Here is an 18,959-nt window from a genome sequence, read left to right on the forward strand (position 1 = left end):
AGCCGGGGACGCGGGACGGGCTCGGTCGAGCGCGGCCCGCACCGCACCGCCGCTCACCGCCCTCCGCTGCCGGCTCCATGCTGCGGCTGCCCCGGAACCACAACAGGCGCCGGCAGGAAGTGGCCGGGGCGCCCGTCCGCCAGCGCCGCCCCGCGGCCGGGACCGGGACCGGGACCGAGCCCTTCGCGTGTCCACCGCCGGCTTCGGGCGGCAGCCGCCCGCCTTGTGCCCGCCTCCCCTCGCTGCTCGCTAAGCCCCGAGTAGACAGATCTGCATGGAGTCACAGAACATCGCGAGTTGCAAGGGCCTCATCAGGATCATCAGGTCCAACTCCCTGCTCCTCGCAGGACCACCTGAAACTAAACCACATCACTAAGAGCATCATGCAGACACTCCTTCAACTCTGACAGGCTTGGGGCCCTGACCACTTCCCTAGGTAGCCTGTTCCAGGGACCAACCACCCTTCCAGTGAAGAACCTCCTAATGTCCAACCTGAACTTCCCCTGGCACAGCTCCATTCCGTGCCCTCGTGTCCTGTCACAGGTCCCCAGAGAGTGGAGGTCAGCACCTCCCGCTCCGCTGCTTGCCATGAAGGTGCAGGCTGCCGTGAGGGCACCCCTCAGCCGCCTCTGCTCCAAGCTGAACAAGCCCAGTGGCCTCGGCCGCTCCTCATGAGTCTTGCCCTCGAGGCCTTTCACCGTCTTGCTCGCCCTCCTCTGCACACACTTGAGTAGTTTGATAGCTTGATGTCCCTCTTACATTGGGGCACCCAAAACCACACACACAACTCAATGTGGGGCCGCACCTGCGCGGGACAGTCACCCAGCCGGCTGTGTTCTACTGGGTGCCCCCCAAGACACAGTTGGTTCTTCGGGCGACCAGGGCATGCTGTTGACTCATACTCAACTTGCCATCAACCCATAAAACCCACATCTCTCCCTATTGGCTGCTCTCCAACCCCTCATCCCTCAATCTGTACGTATAATCAGGATTTCCCTGTCCCAGGTGGGGAATCCTGCACTTGCTCGTTAAATTTCATATGGCTGGTGTTCACCCAGCTCTCTAGTCTATGCAGATCTCTCTGTAAGGCCTCTCTATCCTCAAGGAATCCACAGCTCTTCCTAGTTTACTACCAACAAACTCACTTTCCTGCATCCAGATCATTTATAAAAACATTACAGAGCACCGGCCCTAAAATCAAACCCTGGGGAACCCCACTGGTGACTGGCAGCAGCTTCTCAATCCTGAAAAGACACAGGGGTAATTCCCTGCTGCGCCACGTAAACCCTGCAGGGTTTGGGGTGCAACTTCAGATTCTGTTTGGAAAATGGAGCAGGGGGACGGCGGGAATTTCCTTTCTTGGGCCAGGTGCCTCTCCCGTAGACAAAGCTCTCCAGAACGGGCGCAGGACCCGTCCAACACCACGGAGTTGGTGCAGTCAGGGCAGCAAATACGAGTCACAGCCCCATTCCTTGAAGCCCAAGTTTCACACAGCCCCGGGGCTTCCTACGGCAGTTTGTGCCCTTGAGGCCCGTGACAACGACCACGCCAGGCCCTCGGGTGGCCCACAGGGATGGTGCTGGGGCACCGCTGCACCGGCGCGGCCGCCCCTGCCCGCCCGGCTTCCGCAGCTGCGCCCCAGACCCGGACTCCCGCCTCAGACAGGCTCAGCTCGGCCCTTCGCCGGAAGCGCCAACCGGCGCGGCGGAACGACGTCACGGCGCAAGGCCTGCCGGGATTTGGCGGGTGGCGGCGCGGCGGGCGACGAGCTCGCGCCTTCTGGCCTTACGCGGAGCCGCCCATCGTCCCGGGCTCCAGACCCGCCGGCCCTGTCCCCGGTGTCATCCCTGCCACGTCCTATCGCCATGCCCGCCGCCATGAGCCCCGTGGCGCCCACCGCGCAGGAGGCGCTGGAGATCGCGGGCCGCATCATCGACCGTCAGATCCAGGATGATCGCTGCTACCCGGACCTGTCCGAGCTGCTGGCCGTGCCCGCGCCTGGTGAGGAGCGCTCGGTGGCCCGCTGCCTCCTGTCGCCTCCTCAGCTGCCCCCGTGCCCCCGCCGCACCGCCACCCTCAGCGGGGCGGCCTTGGCCGGCCACGCGTGAGGCTCTCTGCGGGGGCACGACCCCCTCCCCTCGGCGGCTGCCTCCCTGGGCAGGCCCCGGGGACAGCGGTTGCTGGGCCTGCCTTCTGAGAGAGGGTGGCAGGGCTGAGTCTGGCGGCTTCGCAAGGGAGGGGTGAGGGAGGTGGTGTCGTGTAGTGGACGCTGTGGTGCCTGGGTGAAAGTCGTGGATGAGGGATCCCTCCATGAAAGGGGGAGCGCTTCGGGGAATGGGCTTGGGTTGGCTCCTCGACCCGTTGCCCTTAAGAAGGTGAAGAAAATGGCACTTGTTTTCCGTTCTGCCAATTGGAAGTTTCTTGTGGAATGCTTTTAGGATCACTAACTGCCCAGCACCATCCTTAAGTTGTAAGCAGCCTGAAAATCTATTTTAAGCCTCTTTGAGTGACATTCATTTGTCTATAGCTGTATATCACATGTAATTATGATTTAAAGTATACATCATCTCAAACTTTTGTTTTCTTCTGCTTAAAACATGAAGAGAGCATTTCCTGCTTCATTGGTGCCAACTGTCTGGCAAAGTGGTCTGTGAAGAGGCACCGTAGACCTAATTAATAGGTCACCTAATTAATATATATCCAGCAGGTGTCAGGATACAAGCAAAGATTATCTGTTTTCTGTTATGATACAATATGATGTGCGTGGCTAAAGTGTAACTGCCTTAGCAGTGTCATGGATACACATCACATAAAATAATGAGAATATGTGGGTATTTTAACTTGATACTGGGAGCTCAGATCAGCTTTTCTAGGTAAGCGGTATGTTCCTGTCTTGTTCACATGGCATATTTAATGTCTGGCCATACTGTGAAAAAAGGGATGGAGAGTATCACAGTAAAAGTGGGGTCCAGATGAGTTGTTGTTAGAGTTTGTTTTCAAATCTCTTTGCTCATATCTGATTTGAGGTTTAGATTTATTGCTTGTGATCCTGCTCCTACAGAAAGTTCTGCTCACACATATCCTGTGAGTGGTGGTATTTATATGCTTAAAGTCTCTGCAGTGCCAAGGCGTTTTTTTCTACATAGTCTGAAAACCTCTATTCATCTAAAGTAAAATGGGTAATGCAATTAGTCTAATTTAATTTTCATGGATTAGGAAACAATCAGGCAAAGAGAGAGACAGAGAATATAAACCTTTCTGTAAATTTCTCATGCTTTATAAAAAGTCTAATCTTTTTTGTTGTTCTTAATTGCAGGTAGCCCTACTGTTTCTGGTATGTCAGATATGGATTATCCTTTGCAAGGACCAGGTTTGCTATCAATACCTAATCTTCCAGAGATCAGCTCAGTCCGCAGAGTCCCACTTCCCCCAGAGCTAGTGGAGCAATTTGGACGTATCCTTATGAAAACTAATGTGTTATGATGTGTAAGTCATAATATTAAAACCAATTTTTTTTCTTTTATAATGTTCTTCACCAATCTTTCTGTCAGATTCCCAGTAACGAGCTTTGATATTGTTCATGTTCCCTTTGTAAGGCTCCAAGTGGTAACAAGGTCCATTTAGTGTGGAGTTGCTGGTGGAATTAGTGTCTGTATGAAGAACTTTGAATGTTTATGGTACATAGTTTGTGTACCACTGTATATAAAGTAATAATATTTTTTTTTTTAAATTTGCCAAAGGAGCTTTTGCCTTTGCTAGCCAAAGCGCATTTAGTCCTTACATCATCAGTGCTTCAGATATGCAGTGCAATTGTATGATGGGAGTGTTTCCAGAAATCAGCAGAGCTTGGCTGACCATCGACAGTGACATTTTTATATGGAACTATGAAGACGGGTATGTAGAGAACGCATTCCTGATGATATTTTATTGGTATGAAATGATTGCAGTAGTGTTAGATTGTTTACTGGTAGCACAGCGCTGTGCTATTCAGTTTAACTTGCCTTGATTCCTTGTAGCTTTTACTAAAACTTTTGAATAATAAGTGTAAGTAGTATTGTTGCCAAATCTAGAGATGAAAGAAAGGAAAGTGCTTTTGCTCAGGGTTAGACATATCCTACAGTTTTGCTGAATTTATGCTGGGGCTTTGCTTATGCCAAAAAAGTAGAAAAAAATTATTGCCTAACTTTTCTAAGCAGATTTAGTAAGTACTCTGATGCATGTACAGTGTGTAGTCATTCCCATAAAGGTAAATAATGCAGCATTAGTGCTGCAAAGTATTGTGATTGAAGCTCTCCTGCCTAGCTTATTTTAAGAGTGCACAAAACTGAAAATAATTTCATTATATTTTCAAATGGCAGTGATATGTTTGTAATTTGCAGGTTTGCTTCTTTATTCGCCTATATAGTAAGAATTCTTTCAGTAACAATTGCTTTATACATACTGTTGCATTTCCTAAGAAGATTAAAGTTCAGATTGTGGCTCCGATAGCTCCAGTCCATACATTTGTGTTGTATCACAGTGTATTAAATACATTTCTCAAATAAAACAGCACTGCATGGTGTTAATCATAACGTGCTGGGGAGGAGGTTGGGAATTCCTTATTTAGATAATTTTCATGGGGAAAAAAAATCATACCAGTTCCTCCCTCTTGATTTTAATCAGCATTGCAGATGCTGCATTGTGTAATTCAGAGCAGACTATATGAATTAACAAAATCCAAAAATATAAAATACTGCAGTTGGGTTTTAGATTTGAAACTCAGCTATAGAGGCACCAACGAGCTCGAATGATTACCTGTACAGTTTTGCTGTGAAACTTCCCGGTCATACCATTCTGCTGGACCTGCTTTCATCCAAAGCAAAAGATGGAGATGGCCTCAGAGTATTACAATAAGTAATAATATTTTTTAAATATACGGAATCTGATTTTATTTACTTTGTTATTGTGTGATACTTTGTTATTATGTGATACTTCGTGACAATCAGGTTGGGTTATTGTGGTTTTTTTTTAATTGTTTGTTGACAGGGGAGATCTGGCTTATTTTGATGGCCTTAGTGAAACTATTCTTGCGGTGGGTCTTGTAAAGCCAAAGGCAGGTAAGGAATATATGACAGTGACTAGATTTAGGCAGTTACTGAACCTTCTGTGTATGTTTTTTTACACATACGTATGTGAAAATCTGTGGGTTTTGTGTGTGCAAAATATGTATATTGTGCATATATGCATACACAAGATGCATGGGTTTGTTTCTTTTTTAGAAACTTGAAACTGTTTACAAGCCAAAAGTAATGTAAAGTTTAAAAATTATTTACACTGATAAGCTTGCATTTTTTTGCCACACCATACTGTACCATTTGTACTTTTTATAAATTTACACATTCAAGTGATAACTTCTATGAGAACCTGATTTCTAGCCCTCTCCGTTCTTTTCATAGCTACTGCTTAGATAATATTGAAGTCAAACTTGAAAGACTTGGGTCTTTTCAGCCTGGAAAAAAGATAACTGAGGGGGGATCTTATCAATGCTTATAAATACTTAAAGGGTGGGTGTCAGGAGGATGGGGCTAGGCTCTTTTTAGTGGTGCCCGGGGACAGGACAAGAGGTAACAGGCACAAACTTGAACATAGGAAGTTCCATCTCAACGTGAGGAGGAACTTCTTTCCTTTGAGGGTGGCAGAGCACTGGAACAGGCTGCCCAGAGAGGTGACTCCACCCAGAGAGGTGGTGTCTCCGTGTCTGGAGACATTCAAAACCCACCTGGCCGCGTTCCTGTGTAACCTGTTCTAGGTGACCCTGCTCTGGCAAGGGGTTTGGACTAGACAATTTCCAGAGGTCCCTTCCAACCCCTACCATTCTGTGAATTCACTGTAGGGTTGGATTTAATATAAGCATGCATATAAGAAAAATACCGTTTTAAAGATCCTGTGTTTCATGAACTGAAAGCTGAACTGTTGACTGATATTCCCTTCTAATTCTAGAGTTTCACAGATCATTAAGTCTTAAATATGATTATTCCCTCTAATGAGTCAATTTGTCTTTGCAATGGATACATTGGATACATCATAGTGATCTGAGAGGTTGGCTGCAAACTAAAATTTTTTTTTCTCCCCTTCTTTAGGCATCTTCCAGCCTCATGTACGACACTTACTTGTTCTGGCTACCCCTGTGGATATTGTGATCTTAGGGCTTAGTTGTTCTAATATACAAGCAGGTAATTCTCTTTTCTCCCCTCATTCTCTGTTGTGCATTAACAAGCATATGTGGCTGTTTCATTAGTAGCCATTTAAACTATTTAAAAAAAAAAAAAAAAAAAAAGAAAAGCAAGACCATGTGCTAAGTGCCTTGCTAATTTTTGAATCATATTATGGACAGGGGAAGTAATTTTTATCGGGTGCGCACTTGCTGGATCCTGGATTCACATAGGAGCATTGAGTTGTATTACTCACCTGTTTAGCATAAAAAGAGCTTTTGAAACAGGTGCTTATGTTAATTAAACAGCATGTTGGAGGGGGAGAGAAGAAGTAGGCATGGATCTTGGATCTGTTGAATACATTAACCTGGTTGTCACTGGTATTCCAACCACAGAAATTAATACTCTGATACCATTTTTTTTTTTAATGGCATACATATAATAGAGAAAATACAGAATTGTTTGGAGAAAGTGAGAGGCTTACAATCTTTTGTCTTTCTATGCTATCTTGGTGTAAAAGAGCAAAAATTAGAAATCTGTGGTTTAGACTTTGACATTTAGAGGAGATGACAATGTACAGAAATGAAAAACGTTGCATTTCCTTACTTGGAAACTTATACAGAGAATTTACTTTAATTTTTTTAAAAACAGGAGATTTGTTGTTTTGCAGTTCACTTTGGAGAGTAGCTATTCCAGCATGTGTTTAGTAATTTTAAAATCCGCTGTAATTTTTCCTGTTTTCCAAAATGCTTCTTATCACAGATCTGTAATATCTATTAGAACAAATTAAAAACTAAAGATGATTTATTTATTCATTTAAGGTACTGGATCGCTCAATGACAGTATGTCTGGTGGAATGCAGCTGCTACCAGACCCTCTCTATTCGCTCCCTACTGACAATACTTACATTCTGGCAATAACATCCACTGATAACGGGCGTATCTTTTTGGCTGGGAAAGATGGCTGCTTATATGAAGTAGCGTACCAGGTGACTATAGGTTTTACACATGGGCATTTTTCATTGTTTTATGGTTGTGGGATCTAGGCACTAAGAGCTCTAAAACATGTCAGGTTTGCTGTCTTTTTTTCTTCTGTAATGTTGTATGCAACTCTGATATATTAGTGTAAATACATTTTCTTTGAAGAAGTAGTAATTATATGAGGAATAGCAACACAGCTTTTTTCAACTTCAAAAATAAAATTGTGATATCCTGCACCCTTTTTTATGTCAAGTTTTCCTTTTAATGATCACCTGTTTGTTTCAATTGAATAGTACATACTTTTTCAATTAAATCAATGTAGTTAGATTTTTACTTGTTTTCATACTTGTCCTGTTAACCAATTTTTCAATATAACTAGTAGTTTGTTTTTTGGGTTTTTGTTTTTTTTTAATGCTGTATTTATTTTCAATTGTAGGCTGAAGCAGGCTGGTTTAGCCAGCGCTGTAGAAAAATTAATCATTCAAAGAGCGCGCTATCTTTCCTTATTCCCTCCTTGCTACAGTTCACATTCTCAGAGGATGGTAAGTACTGATGTTAAAAACTTACCCAATAATTTAACGTAATCTTTTAAATAATACTGTAAAGAAGTTCGTTTCCTGAATAGTTTCCTCATTCAGAGCATTTATTTATGGTCAATGAAACTTGCAGTAGTTGATTATTATAAAAATCAGGTCACTTATTTGTGTGTCTAGCTCAGGATATGCATACCAATGCCTGGAAAGTTTGATATTTATGACTAAAGTTAGTTTTCTGAAGTACAAAAATAATGTGCTTAGTAGAATCACTGCAAGCAGTAGAATCTTTAAGTAAATAATTTTACCCTGTTTCACTGTTCAGTGAAAAATTAATTTGAAATTATTATACAATTTTTTGCCCTTCTTTTTTTTGTAGTTTACTACTAATTGTGTGAAATTGGTTGCTGTTTTAAATGGCTTCTGATAGGAGTCCTGTGTGGGACTCCTGCAGTTTTTGTTAACTTACAATTAATTATTTTATAGCTATTTTGTCTTGTTTTCAACTTGTTTTCACCAAATCCAGTGTTGATTGGCTTGTTCTCTCTTTTTTGTCCCCCTCCCCAGATCCTGTGGTTCAAATTGCCATTGATAACTCTCGAAATATCTTACACACCCGCTCAGAAAAAGGAGTGCTGCAAGTATGTGACTTCTTCTGACTGTTTGCTATGTTACTAATGTATATATAACTCTTTAAGTTTTCCTTAATACCTGGGAATTCTCTGTAGTTATGTCAGGATGTTATTCCAGTTTATCTTTTTGTAACAAAAGTGTGTGCTGAAGTGTGTGCAAAAAACTTCCTTCTGAGGAAAGAGTAGCCTTTTGATCTTTCCCTCAGTTACATGGAAACATGAGGATGAAATAAAAATAGAGTTTGAGTTGCTGCTTGATAGGTGAGGCTGTATTAATTAATTCAACCATAAATCACTAAGCTGTGTTACTGAATTGCAGGTTTACGATTTGGGACAAGATGGTCAAGGAATGACCAGGGTTACTTCTCTTTCACAAAATGCTATAGTTTCTGCTGCTGGGAGCATTGCCAGGTATATTTATGACAATTACAGAGTAAGAGGCTTCCTTTAAGGCCAATAGTTTCATGCTATATTTTTGAAGAATGTTGTTTGCTTAATTCTCTGAATTGAGAGTGTATGTTTTTTTTGTATTTTGTTTTTTTAGAACAATAGATCGTTCTGTATTTAAGCCTATTGTTCAAATAGCAGTGATTGAAAATTCTGAATCCATAGACTGTCAACTACTAGCAATCACACATGCAGGTAAGAAAGCAATGCTAGTCCCCGCTCCTTGTAAACAGATAAATGTCATCTGCACAGTTTAGCAAAATTGTGACCTTTTTTTTTTATCTTTTGTTCAGGTGTCAGACTGTATTTCAGTACTTCACCATTTAAGCATCCAACAGCTCGTCCCTCCATGTTAACCTTGGTTCACGTCCGCTTGCCGCCTGGATTTTCAGCTTCTTCTAATGTGGAGAAGCCCGCAAAGGTTCACAGAGCTCTTTATAGCAAAGGTAAGCAGTGGAAAACAGTTCAGGTGAAATTGATTATTTTTTTGTGACAATCACTATCACGTTGTTTTTACATTGGAGAGTTTGAAGCAGTGAAAATAACTGAAGAACTAAGCATGGCTTCTGTGTGTTAATGGGAGAGGTTTTGGAAGTGGAAGGTAGTCATATTTTTCAGAATTTAGTTCTTGTGCTGTGTTTGAGCAGTTCATGTGTTGATCAACAGTTTCTTCTAAGCTCACCATAAAGTAGATTTAATGTGTTCAAATGCGCCTACATGTCTCTAGTGATGTGTGATTAGCTCTTGAAAGCAGGGTATAGAATAGGCTTCTTACCTATTTAGTGCCTCTTATGCTGAGTTTAGTGTATGCTGACTGTTATTTATTTTTTAGCTTGTTTAGCTACTGATGCCATATAAGATGCCAAACAGCCGCCACATGGCTCTAGCTTTATATCATTTCTGATTGTAGTCTGAGTTTTTAAAAGTGTTGCAGAAGTGCAGGGCTGGGAGTGGTGGGGGGGAAATATCTCTATGTTGCTGACCCTTCTGGTCATACATAATAATTTTTATCCTCGAAGTCATTTCCTTATGTTTTTTCATCCATAATCTGTTTAAGCATCTCACTTTTGAGGGATGTTCTACCTATTTTAGGCTTATTTCTGTTTGTACCTGTTAGAGTAGATGGCAAATGGTGTTGAAAGTGACCTGAAGAACTCTATGACGTACAAACTCAGGAGATACTATTTGTTGTTCCAATTGTATGATTAGGACTTAAAGATTGCTTTTTACTAAATAAGGAATGAATTAATGGATTTGCATCTGATGCATGATTATGACTTCTAATACAAACCATATTGGTGTTCTTGATAGGGGTCCTGCTGATGACAGCTTCAGAAAATGAGGATAATGACATCTTGTGGTGTATCAATCACGATTCGTTCCCTTTTCAAAAGCCAATGATGGAAACACAGGTACTAAAGCAAACTTTTAGACAATTTTGATGGAATTTAGATATTATTTTTTCCTTTCTGATAACAGATACTTGAATAATACTATCTGCAAGAAATGGGTAGTTCACAGAAAACCTCATGAGGAGTTTGGAAACACTTACAAAGCTACTAATCAATATGCTTCAAAGAAAAAAAAATAGTAGGCAGTTTTATTGGTGAATGGGAACTGATCTCTGACTAGGAAATCCTAATTCAGCCATGCTTTCTAGCTTATTGCAAGCTATGTGTCAAAAGCAATTGCCTTGACTTCTAAGACTTGACTTCTAATTAGCATATTCAAAAACACAGTTGTCTATAGCATGCTGCGTATTGTGCACAAGCGTAGGAAGACATTTCTCACAGTATATAGTGTTTGTTGAGGATAAAATTTCACAAAGGTCGTTTAAAATGTAGATGCTAGAGACTTTGGGTTTCTTTATTTAAACTGGTATGCCACATCTTCATTAAATTTCAGACATGATTAACCTCTTCATTGTTTCACATGTTTTTTTCTGATTTTCCTAGTTGCTACATAAGTGGGTTTGTAAGAGGGGTTTGGAGGGGGTTAGTTGCCTTATGCAACATTTCATGTATTCCAGCTCTGAAGGAAGTCCGAAGTCTTCTGCTGAAGTACATGAGTGACATGTCAAAAATAGTATTATTGGAGGAGCAGTGGTAGAGTTGGAGTGAATGGAGAGACTGTAAAGTTTCGAAGTCAGGTTTTAATTTATCTACTGCTTTAGTAACTAAAGAGGAGCTTTATAATTACTCCAGATCCCTTCCCTGCAAAAACTTACACGTAAATATCCCAAGTGCTGACTTCCTTTTTTTTTCCACCAAGGCATTCAATAGTAACAGACAGCTGGGTTTCCCAACCGAAACGGCAGCTTATTCTTGAGCAGCAGTTCTTCCTTGTTAGCATACGTGGGTTTTCTGAAATGTCTTCACTACCATATATTTTCTTGAGTTATATCTGAAGTACTGCTGCCAGCTGTCTTGTAAACCTTTATGATTCAGTTGCAGCATTTTTTGATTCTTTAAGAAATAATTTAAATTCATGATACCTTTGGTACTTAGTTCTGTATAGTTAGCAGATTGTTGCTGTTTATATTTTAGCAGCGTTAAAAGATCCCATTTTGCAAGTTGTTTTACATTAAAATACAAAACGCTATCCCTGTCCCCCAAAAGATGCAATATATTATTCCCTGTCTCCCAAAAGCAACAGTATGTATAGCTGTAAATTTGGTGGTAACCTTCTGTTAGACAGTATAAGAACTTGCTTATTTTCTTTGGGTTTTCTTGTGTCAAGAGTAGATTCTATTCTGTGTAATTTTAAATGGTAAATAGTAAAATATCACCATGGATGTACAAAATCCATGTCTGTTACCAGACTTTGAATAATATCCGTCCCTTGTTCAGATGACCACCCGTATTGATGGACATTCCTGGGCTCTTTCTGCTATTGATGAATTTAAAGTTCAGAAGATTGTAACACCGCTCAATAAAGACATTATTCCAATAACTGATTCACCTGTTGTTGTGCAGCAACATATGCTGCCACCTAAGAAGTTTGTTCTGCTTTCAGCTCAGGTGAGTATTATTTTTCGTAATATAGGAAATCAGAAGTGTAAGTATAAAGTTGCAAGGTTGATCCAAACCTGTAAATGTTTATTAATTTTTTGTATGTTTTAAGGATTCTATTTTGAACATTAAAAGGAATAAGGAAGAAGATTGCTTAAACCATCTGTACATATTTTAAATTTACTCAAAGCTATTGGGCCAGCTTCTCTTGTACAGTGCATTAAGAGTTTTTGTTGGTCTCCAGAGACCCTTGCACATACAGATCATCTGAGAAGCTCTTTTAACCTTGGTTGTACTCATGATTATATGAAATTGAAACAGACACTGGCTGCCCAGAAAATACATTTTGAGTAAATATTGTTGGCAATTGAGATTTGAATATATAATTTCTTCTTTGTCATAGAAGTCCTAAAGGGGTTTTTTGAAAGGGTTTAAAAAAAAACACACAAAAGGAAAAAAGAAATTAACTTCCTTGTTTCTCTTTTTTGATTACATTTAGCAATATTTTAGGGCACTTGGTATTTTAACCAGTAGGCAATTAAAAAAAAATTTAATCGTTAATGTCTTGCAACCTCTAGACTCAACCTGCATTTGTTTAATTGCAACTGTTTTGTTAAAGACACCCTCCAGTAGTTAGTATAGATGCAGGCAAGGTGATTGAGTGAAGAGTCTTACTATGGCCTTGATCTTTAATTCTTCAAGCATTTTTTTCTAGGCAGTTTTGAGGATTTGTAAGATACATAAAGCCTTATTTTCTGTATATGCATGCTATATATTTGTGTTGTATACTTCATGTTAGGCTAAGAACAGCAAAAGTAACTCAGTTTATGGAGAGTTTATAGCCATTGCAGTATGTTTTCTGCCTTTCCTAGACTCAGTAGAGAATTTTCTACATGTGAATGAGAACTGCGCTTTACGCACCATTCACTTTATACTTTGATCCAATAACGCAACAAAGGAAAATTCAGAATGCTGAAGATAAGCATTGTGGGGAGGGTATGTTGAGGTGGCCAGAGTAAAGACATCTTTATTCTAACTTATTTTGGGTTACTTCTAGGGGAGCTTTATGTTTCATAAGCTCAGACCTGTTGATCAGCTGCGGCATCTGCTTGTTAGTAATATAGGTGGAGACGGAGAAGAGATTGAAAGGTTTTTCAAGTTGCATCAGGTAAGAGCTTTTGACCTGTTGTGCAAAATGGAAGATTTATAATATTTATATAAATATAATTACTTCCCTTGTCACCTTTTTGTTGTTTCTATAAACTTCTAATTATCATTTCATTTATTGATTAAAGTATTAGCTTTTCCTCCTGTGTTGTCTACATAAACCAAGATTGTATAATGAGAAATAACTTACCATTTTATGATACTTAAAAATGGAAGTGTAATCCACTTTCCCTGACATTCTTAGATTCTTGTACGCAGAAGTATAATTCAATTCTTAGAAGCGGAGGAAGAGTTTCTAAAAAAGTTAAATTCCTACCGCTACAAGAGGTTTTTACATTTTGAAGGCCAGTAGAAATGTGTGAAATTGGTCTGTGTTTTTGTTTAAGGTGAATGACAAACACAGGTGACAATTTTGACTAGTACTGATTAGTATCTGTAGTGAATGTTCACTGTAATCCATACTCTTGTGCTTTGATAGGACATACTAAGTGATGTTTTAACATGCCATTAGAATATTCATACCATTATTTGTATAGATTTTTTTTCTTCAAACACAATCTTAGTTTACGTTTCTGTAGAAATTGCGTGATTCTTAGACATAATTAGGTGACAGACATGGAGATTGTTTCCTACCCATAATCATACTGAGTTTGCAAGAACTGTGTAGCAAAAACTTACCTGCTATAGTGGGATGCCTCCCTGTGATTCACTTCCTGTCTATAATTGGGAAGAGCTGATTTCCTTGCCTTCTAAATAAAATTATGCAAAAAGTATTCACTGTTTAGTTATTGAGCAATATAACTTCTATACGTTTCTTACCACCTTGATAGAAGCTGCAACACTAACAGTATAATATGCCTTAGGAGGATCAAGCCTGTGCCACTTGCCTTATCTTGGCCTGTTCTAATGCTGCATGTGATAGAGAGGTATCGGCCTGGGCTACTCGAGCATTCTTCAGGTAAGTTTCAATTCTGTAGGTTGTTGTGAATGTTATGCAGGATCACTACACCCACTGAATAATTGTACAGGCTCTTTAACCTGCTGCCTGAGCGAGTGCTGTTTTAAAATGAGCATAGACTGTTAACTCTGGTGGATTATGGTTCTGCACTAATTCAGGGCTCTTCAACAAAGGAAGCTTCCTGTAATGGTGATTTGTGGCTGTTTCCCCTTTTGGACGCTTGTATTCCACATGTAGTGGAGGCTACTGAAAATGCAGTTAAATGTGCTTGAAATGCACTTATCTATACTTCACAGAAGTGCAATGTGTGGTAATATCTTTAATGAGAGCAACTCAGGCAGTGGAAAAAGGACAGATTTTTTTTATTTTTGTGGGGGGGTTGTGTTTGGTTTTTGGTTGGGTTTTGTTTTTTTCTTAACGTTGTAGTTAGTTATGCTGTTGACCATTGCACCAAGGAAATTTATATTCAAGTGGCCTTACCCTGTTCAGGGCCTTATGGCTCTTGGTCATAGATGTTGAGGGTTTTTAATTTATTTTTTTATTTGTTGTTTGGTTTGGTTTTTTCCGCTACAAATTGAGTGAGGTAGTACGGGCTTCCACTCTGGAGGATTAATTTGTCATCTATGTATCTTAAGTGCTACATATCCTTGGTATGGTGCAGATATGTATATTTTAACTAGCTACCTTAATCAAGTTGGTGTATCATGTAGCCTGAAGGAAAAACAGGTTTTTGGTAATATATGTATATTTTAATTAGCTGCCTTATACAAGTTGGTATATTATGGATCTCTTGGCTGTCCTGTAGGAGGGCCACGTGACCTGGAGGAAAAAAGGGGGTTGGTAAGATGCAGCTGTTAAAAGTGATGATAAAATGTGCATCTTGGACTGTATGTCTGCATTAGAGTTGGTGTGTAATGTTCCCTAAAGCTTGCTTGTCCTTTTCCAAAACTTGTGCAGGTGTTAGATCAAGTCGGCTACTCTCAGTAGGCTATGAATAGTTGTTCTTTGTAAACTCAATTACATTACAAGATCTGATAGAAAATGTGGATGATAACTCTGGAGAGATGGGTGTTAGCAAGGAAAGACGTAACAAGGTGCTCGTGTAGCACTATAGGAGAGAGATGGATAGAAATGACTTGTGGAAGATAGAAGGATAAGCATGGGTCATGGCAACTGTGTCCTTCCTTCCACTTCCCTGTAGAGGCAAATCTTAAAAACATATAAAGCATAAACCTGATTTTGAGAATTGGTAAATTTTTCTCTGAAGCCTGATTGTATCATATCACAACAGGACTTAAAACATCCACAAAAAAATACTTAGTTGTTCATCTAACTTGTCTTTGCAATTGCATATGTTGTGCTTTTCATATAACGCGTATGCATTTAGTTTTCTTTTCTTCTGACAAAAGTCAAAGATATTTCTGAAAAGTTATGCTGTTTTTTTATTGCCCATTTTAAAAGAACCCCAAAATCCTGTTAATTCTTGAAGACGTGAAAGTTAAATGGACTGTGTATGGAGCGTGAGGAATTTTTATCTTTGCATTTAAACTTTAGGTATGGTGGAGAAGCACAGATGAGGTTTCCATCAGCTCTGCCTCCTCCAAGTAATGTTGGACCTATCTTGGCTTCTCCTGTTCCTGCCAGTAAGTAGCAAGCATTTCATGGTTTGGGACAGGTTTGGGGTTTTTTTCCTGAAATATATAATATTTTGTCTTCTCACAAGTACCTGTGTTCTTTTTGTCTGAAATAGTTCTTGATTTTCCACTCATTGGCTAATTAATTGCAGGGTTTTTTCCATTTCTCTTGAGTGATTCTTGGATTCCATGGGAGGTTGATGTGGACTTTAACTATGTCTGCATGTTGCATATAGTCTATTAAGATTATGTGAAGAAGGTATATGTTTCTTGCTGCCAGAGGCAGTTCAGCAGCCAGAGAACAATTTATGAATACTATAGTTCAAACTTTACAAAGATTAGTTGGTTTGTTGTGTGGCTAAAGCAGATTATCTTCTTACGGTGTCATTGTCACGCTTCATCAGATACTGCTTATGAAAAGAAAACAAAAATTTTGATAAAGAAATGGGTTAGTCATTTGGAGTGATTTCTCCCTGTAAAAGCTCTAGCTTCAGCATTTGCTTTCTGCTTAGGTCATCAGTGCCACATGCAAATGAGAATAGTGTCTAATCTTTCTCCTCAGAACTTGATGCTTATTGGTATGCAGGCCTTTCTGTATTACTCAGATTCATTGAAATTACTACAGTTGCTTTAGGAATTTGTCCCTTAACACGTGTTACTCAGTTCCAGGTCTTAAGGGTTTTTACAAAAGAAATTCATAATGATGTAGGAGGTTGTAGTAAGGTGGGTGTCAGTCTCTTCTCTGAAGTAACAAGCGATAGGACAAGAGGAAAGTGTCCTCAATTTGTGCCAGGGGCAGTTTAGATTGGATATTAGGAAAAAATTCTTCACCGAAAAGGTTGTCAAACACTGGTACAGGCTGCCCAGGGAGGTGGTGGAGTCACCATGCCTGGAGGTATTTAAAAGATGGGTAGATGCGGTGGCTAGGGACATGGTTTAGTGGTGGACTTGGCAGTGCTAGGCTAACAGTTGGACTTGATGGTCTTAAAGGTCTTTTCCAACCTGAGCGATTCTATGAATTTGGAACTCACTGACTTAAATTAAATACATTTTTTAGTCAGGAACTCATTAATTTCCAAGATCCTTTACCCTTATCTGACATGCAGCATTCAATTTTACACATCAGACTTGGGGAAAAAACTTGATTGCCTGGAATGCAAAGAAATTCCATTTTTGTCATATATCCACGTTCGTAAGTATTGGAGAAAGGTGTGCTGAACTGGAATGGAGTTTTGGAAAAACAGTTGACCCTCTTTTTCAGAATTCTTAGCTAGTATTAAAATACTAAGAAGAGTGGCTATTTTTAATGCATCAATGGCATCGCTTTCCAAGCCTGATGATGTGGAACAATAGCAATGCGGGCAGGAGCTGAGGCAAAGAGTAAGAAAGTAAAATTAAATCTGAGTTGGAGGGAACAGGAATTATGGGGAGAACAGGTGCTAGGAGCAGACTGAGAATGAAAGTAAGGTGTGGGGGAACTGACAAGAAGCTCTGTAGTCAATAAGGTGACTCCTTTTAGAAGTAAATGTGATTTTCCCAAGTCTAAAAGTTTGGATATTTTTATCGTTTGCTGTCATATATGCCTCTTTGAAACCTAGTATCGAAGGATGTGTTTCCATTTTGCTTCAGTGACAGGTCCAGGTGGAAGATGGCACCATTCTTCTGCTACTGCTTACTCCGTTTGCTCAAAGGGTAGAGAACTGTCATGTGAAATTAAGATTCTGATATTGTGGATGTCCCACATGGTGGGTCAGGCCGTGCTGACAGAAATTGCTTAAAATTGAAATTTTGCATGTGAAGCTATATTACAATAATGTTGTCATTAAAAGGCCAGGCATGTGTCGTGTTTTAACCCTAGCCGTCAGCCAGGAGCATGCAGCTATTTGCTCACTATCCCCTGCCCCCACTAGGGTAGGGAGAAAAAGAAGTAAAAAACCCAACAGCCTTGTGGGTTGAGATAAAGACAGTTTAATAGAACAGTAATAGAAGAGAAAATAATAATAATGGTAAAAGTATATACAAAGTAAGTGATGAAATACAATTGCCCTCACCACCACAATGATCGATGGCTGAGCCCATCCTGCCTGAGCAGCAATCATGGATTCCTGCCCCCACCCAGCCTACCCCCGTTTATAGACTGAGCATGATGTCTTTGGTATGGAATATTCCTTCGGCCACCTTGTCCTGTCTGTGCTCCCTTTTAGCTTCTGTGGGAAGCTGTAAAAGTCCTTGACTTAATATAAACATTACTTAGTAACATGTGTTACCAACGTTTATCTCATACTAAATCCAAACCGCAGCAGCTACTGGGAATAAAATTAACTCTATCCCAGCCGAAACCAGGACAGCACATTTAACTTAGTTTTCTCTTGCTGTGTTGAAAGCCTAGTCATGCATTTGCTTGCTGCTTTTCTGCAAGTTTGTGATTTGCTTGGCAGGCAGGAGAATATGCTCTGAGAATGCATTGTCACTGTTTAGTGAAGGACTTTGTTATCTTTTGCACTGTTGTGTGTTGCCAAGTAGAGAGAAGCTTAGTGAACAAGCAAGAAGGACTGATTTGATAAAAGCTGAATTTTCAGAGTGCCAGCTTGCCCTTTCTGCGATATATCATCATACATGCTGATGGTACATGGACATTTTTGTAGATGACCACATGTGTTGCTCATATTTTGGGGTCTTAAGTTAGGTATTCAGACTTAATTTGCAGGAGGGTTGAGTATTCACAGCTGAATCTGCGGCCGTGGACAGTCTCAAACTGAATGTTCTAATTTAACAGTGTTTGTCCAACTGCCCTATGTAAAAATTAAGAGTAATAATACCAGTTTCTTTCAGTTGAGTGCTTTGAAGGTAAAGTTGATTTATTTTTTTTTAAAAAAAGATCTAAATGATTGAAGGTGAGTGCTTTGAGAATAGGTGCTTGTATCAGGAATGGGAGCAGTCAGAAGGTGAAGAACAACAAAAAGTATGTGGACAGCATTGTGCTCAATGCAGGGAACAGATGGTATGCAATAAATAACACATGAATGATGGAAAAAAAATACTTAATAACTGTTCTTGAAAGAAGTGTATGCATTTGCTTCACTTACAGAGTGTTGTGTTTATAAGAAGTGAGTGCAATTTGGTATTTCACTGTACATAAAAGCTGTCAGAATGATTCTAACTTTAAAATGATTGATTTAACAACTTTGCTGCTTTTGCACAGGGATTTTGTGGGTTATATTTTGGTTTGTGGGGTTTTTTATTTCTTTGTTTTTTTGTTTTTAACAAACTTACCTTTATTTCTCTTCCCTTTTAGGTCCGCCTTTGACTGTTGATAGTCCGTATCCTGTTAGCTTTTTGACAACACCTGGGCAAGGTAACGCTGCCTTTTCCTTTGCTGGAGAAATTTTTTTTCAACTAGGCTTTT

The 18,959-nt window shown here is 40.1% G+C and overlaps 2 protein-coding genes across 4 annotated transcripts in view; one reads left to right on the forward strand and one right to left on the reverse strand.

Annotated features, from left to right (window-relative positions):
- WDR70 (WD repeat domain 70) overlaps nucleotides 1-148 on the reverse strand; it is a 139,673-nt gene extending 139,525 nt beyond the window's left edge. For both annotated transcript variants that reach the window (XM_054187070.1, XM_054187069.1), the window contains exon 1: nucleotides 58-148. In XM_054187070.1, the coding sequence (XP_054043045.1) occupies nucleotides 58-79 (22 nt within the window). In that variant the 5' untranslated portion in view covers nucleotides 80-148. The remainder of the gene's footprint in view (nucleotides 1-57) is intronic.
- A 1,586-nt stretch (nucleotides 149-1,734) lies between these two features.
- Nucleotides 1,735-18,959, forward strand: part of NUP155 (nucleoporin 155) — a 34,305-nt gene continuing 17,080 nt past the window's right edge. The window contains exons 1-18 of one of the 2 annotated variants that reach the window (XM_054186067.1): nucleotides 1,735-2,001; nucleotides 3,317-3,454; nucleotides 3,798-3,894; nucleotides 5,026-5,096; nucleotides 6,120-6,212; nucleotides 7,013-7,179; nucleotides 7,608-7,713; nucleotides 8,272-8,345; nucleotides 8,656-8,747; nucleotides 8,881-8,978; nucleotides 9,077-9,229; nucleotides 10,095-10,195; nucleotides 11,633-11,803; nucleotides 12,852-12,962; nucleotides 13,825-13,919; nucleotides 15,474-15,562; nucleotides 17,183-17,245; nucleotides 18,849-18,908. In XM_054186067.1, the coding sequence (XP_054042042.1) occupies nucleotides 1,866-2,001; nucleotides 3,317-3,454; nucleotides 3,798-3,894; nucleotides 5,026-5,096; nucleotides 6,120-6,212; nucleotides 7,013-7,179; nucleotides 7,608-7,713; nucleotides 8,272-8,345; nucleotides 8,656-8,747; nucleotides 8,881-8,978; nucleotides 9,077-9,229; nucleotides 10,095-10,195; nucleotides 11,633-11,803; nucleotides 12,852-12,962; nucleotides 13,825-13,919; nucleotides 15,474-15,562; nucleotides 17,183-17,245; nucleotides 18,849-18,908 (1,915 nt within the window). In that variant the 5' untranslated portion in view covers nucleotides 1,735-1,865. The remainder of the gene's footprint in view (nucleotides 2,002-3,316; nucleotides 3,455-3,797; nucleotides 3,895-5,025; nucleotides 5,097-6,119; nucleotides 6,213-7,012; nucleotides 7,180-7,607; nucleotides 7,714-8,271; nucleotides 8,346-8,655; nucleotides 8,748-8,880; nucleotides 8,979-9,076; nucleotides 9,230-10,094; nucleotides 10,196-11,632; nucleotides 11,804-12,851; nucleotides 12,963-13,824; nucleotides 13,920-15,473; nucleotides 15,563-17,182; nucleotides 17,246-18,848; nucleotides 18,909-18,959) is intronic. The other variant, XM_054186068.1, reaches the window with a different exon arrangement.

The sequence above is a fragment of the Rissa tridactyla genome, chromosome Z (assembly GCF_028500815.1).
Source record: "Rissa tridactyla isolate bRisTri1 chromosome Z, bRisTri1.patW.cur.20221130, whole genome shotgun sequence".
NCBI classification, from domain to species: domain Eukaryota; kingdom Metazoa; phylum Chordata; class Aves; order Charadriiformes; family Laridae; genus Rissa; species Rissa tridactyla.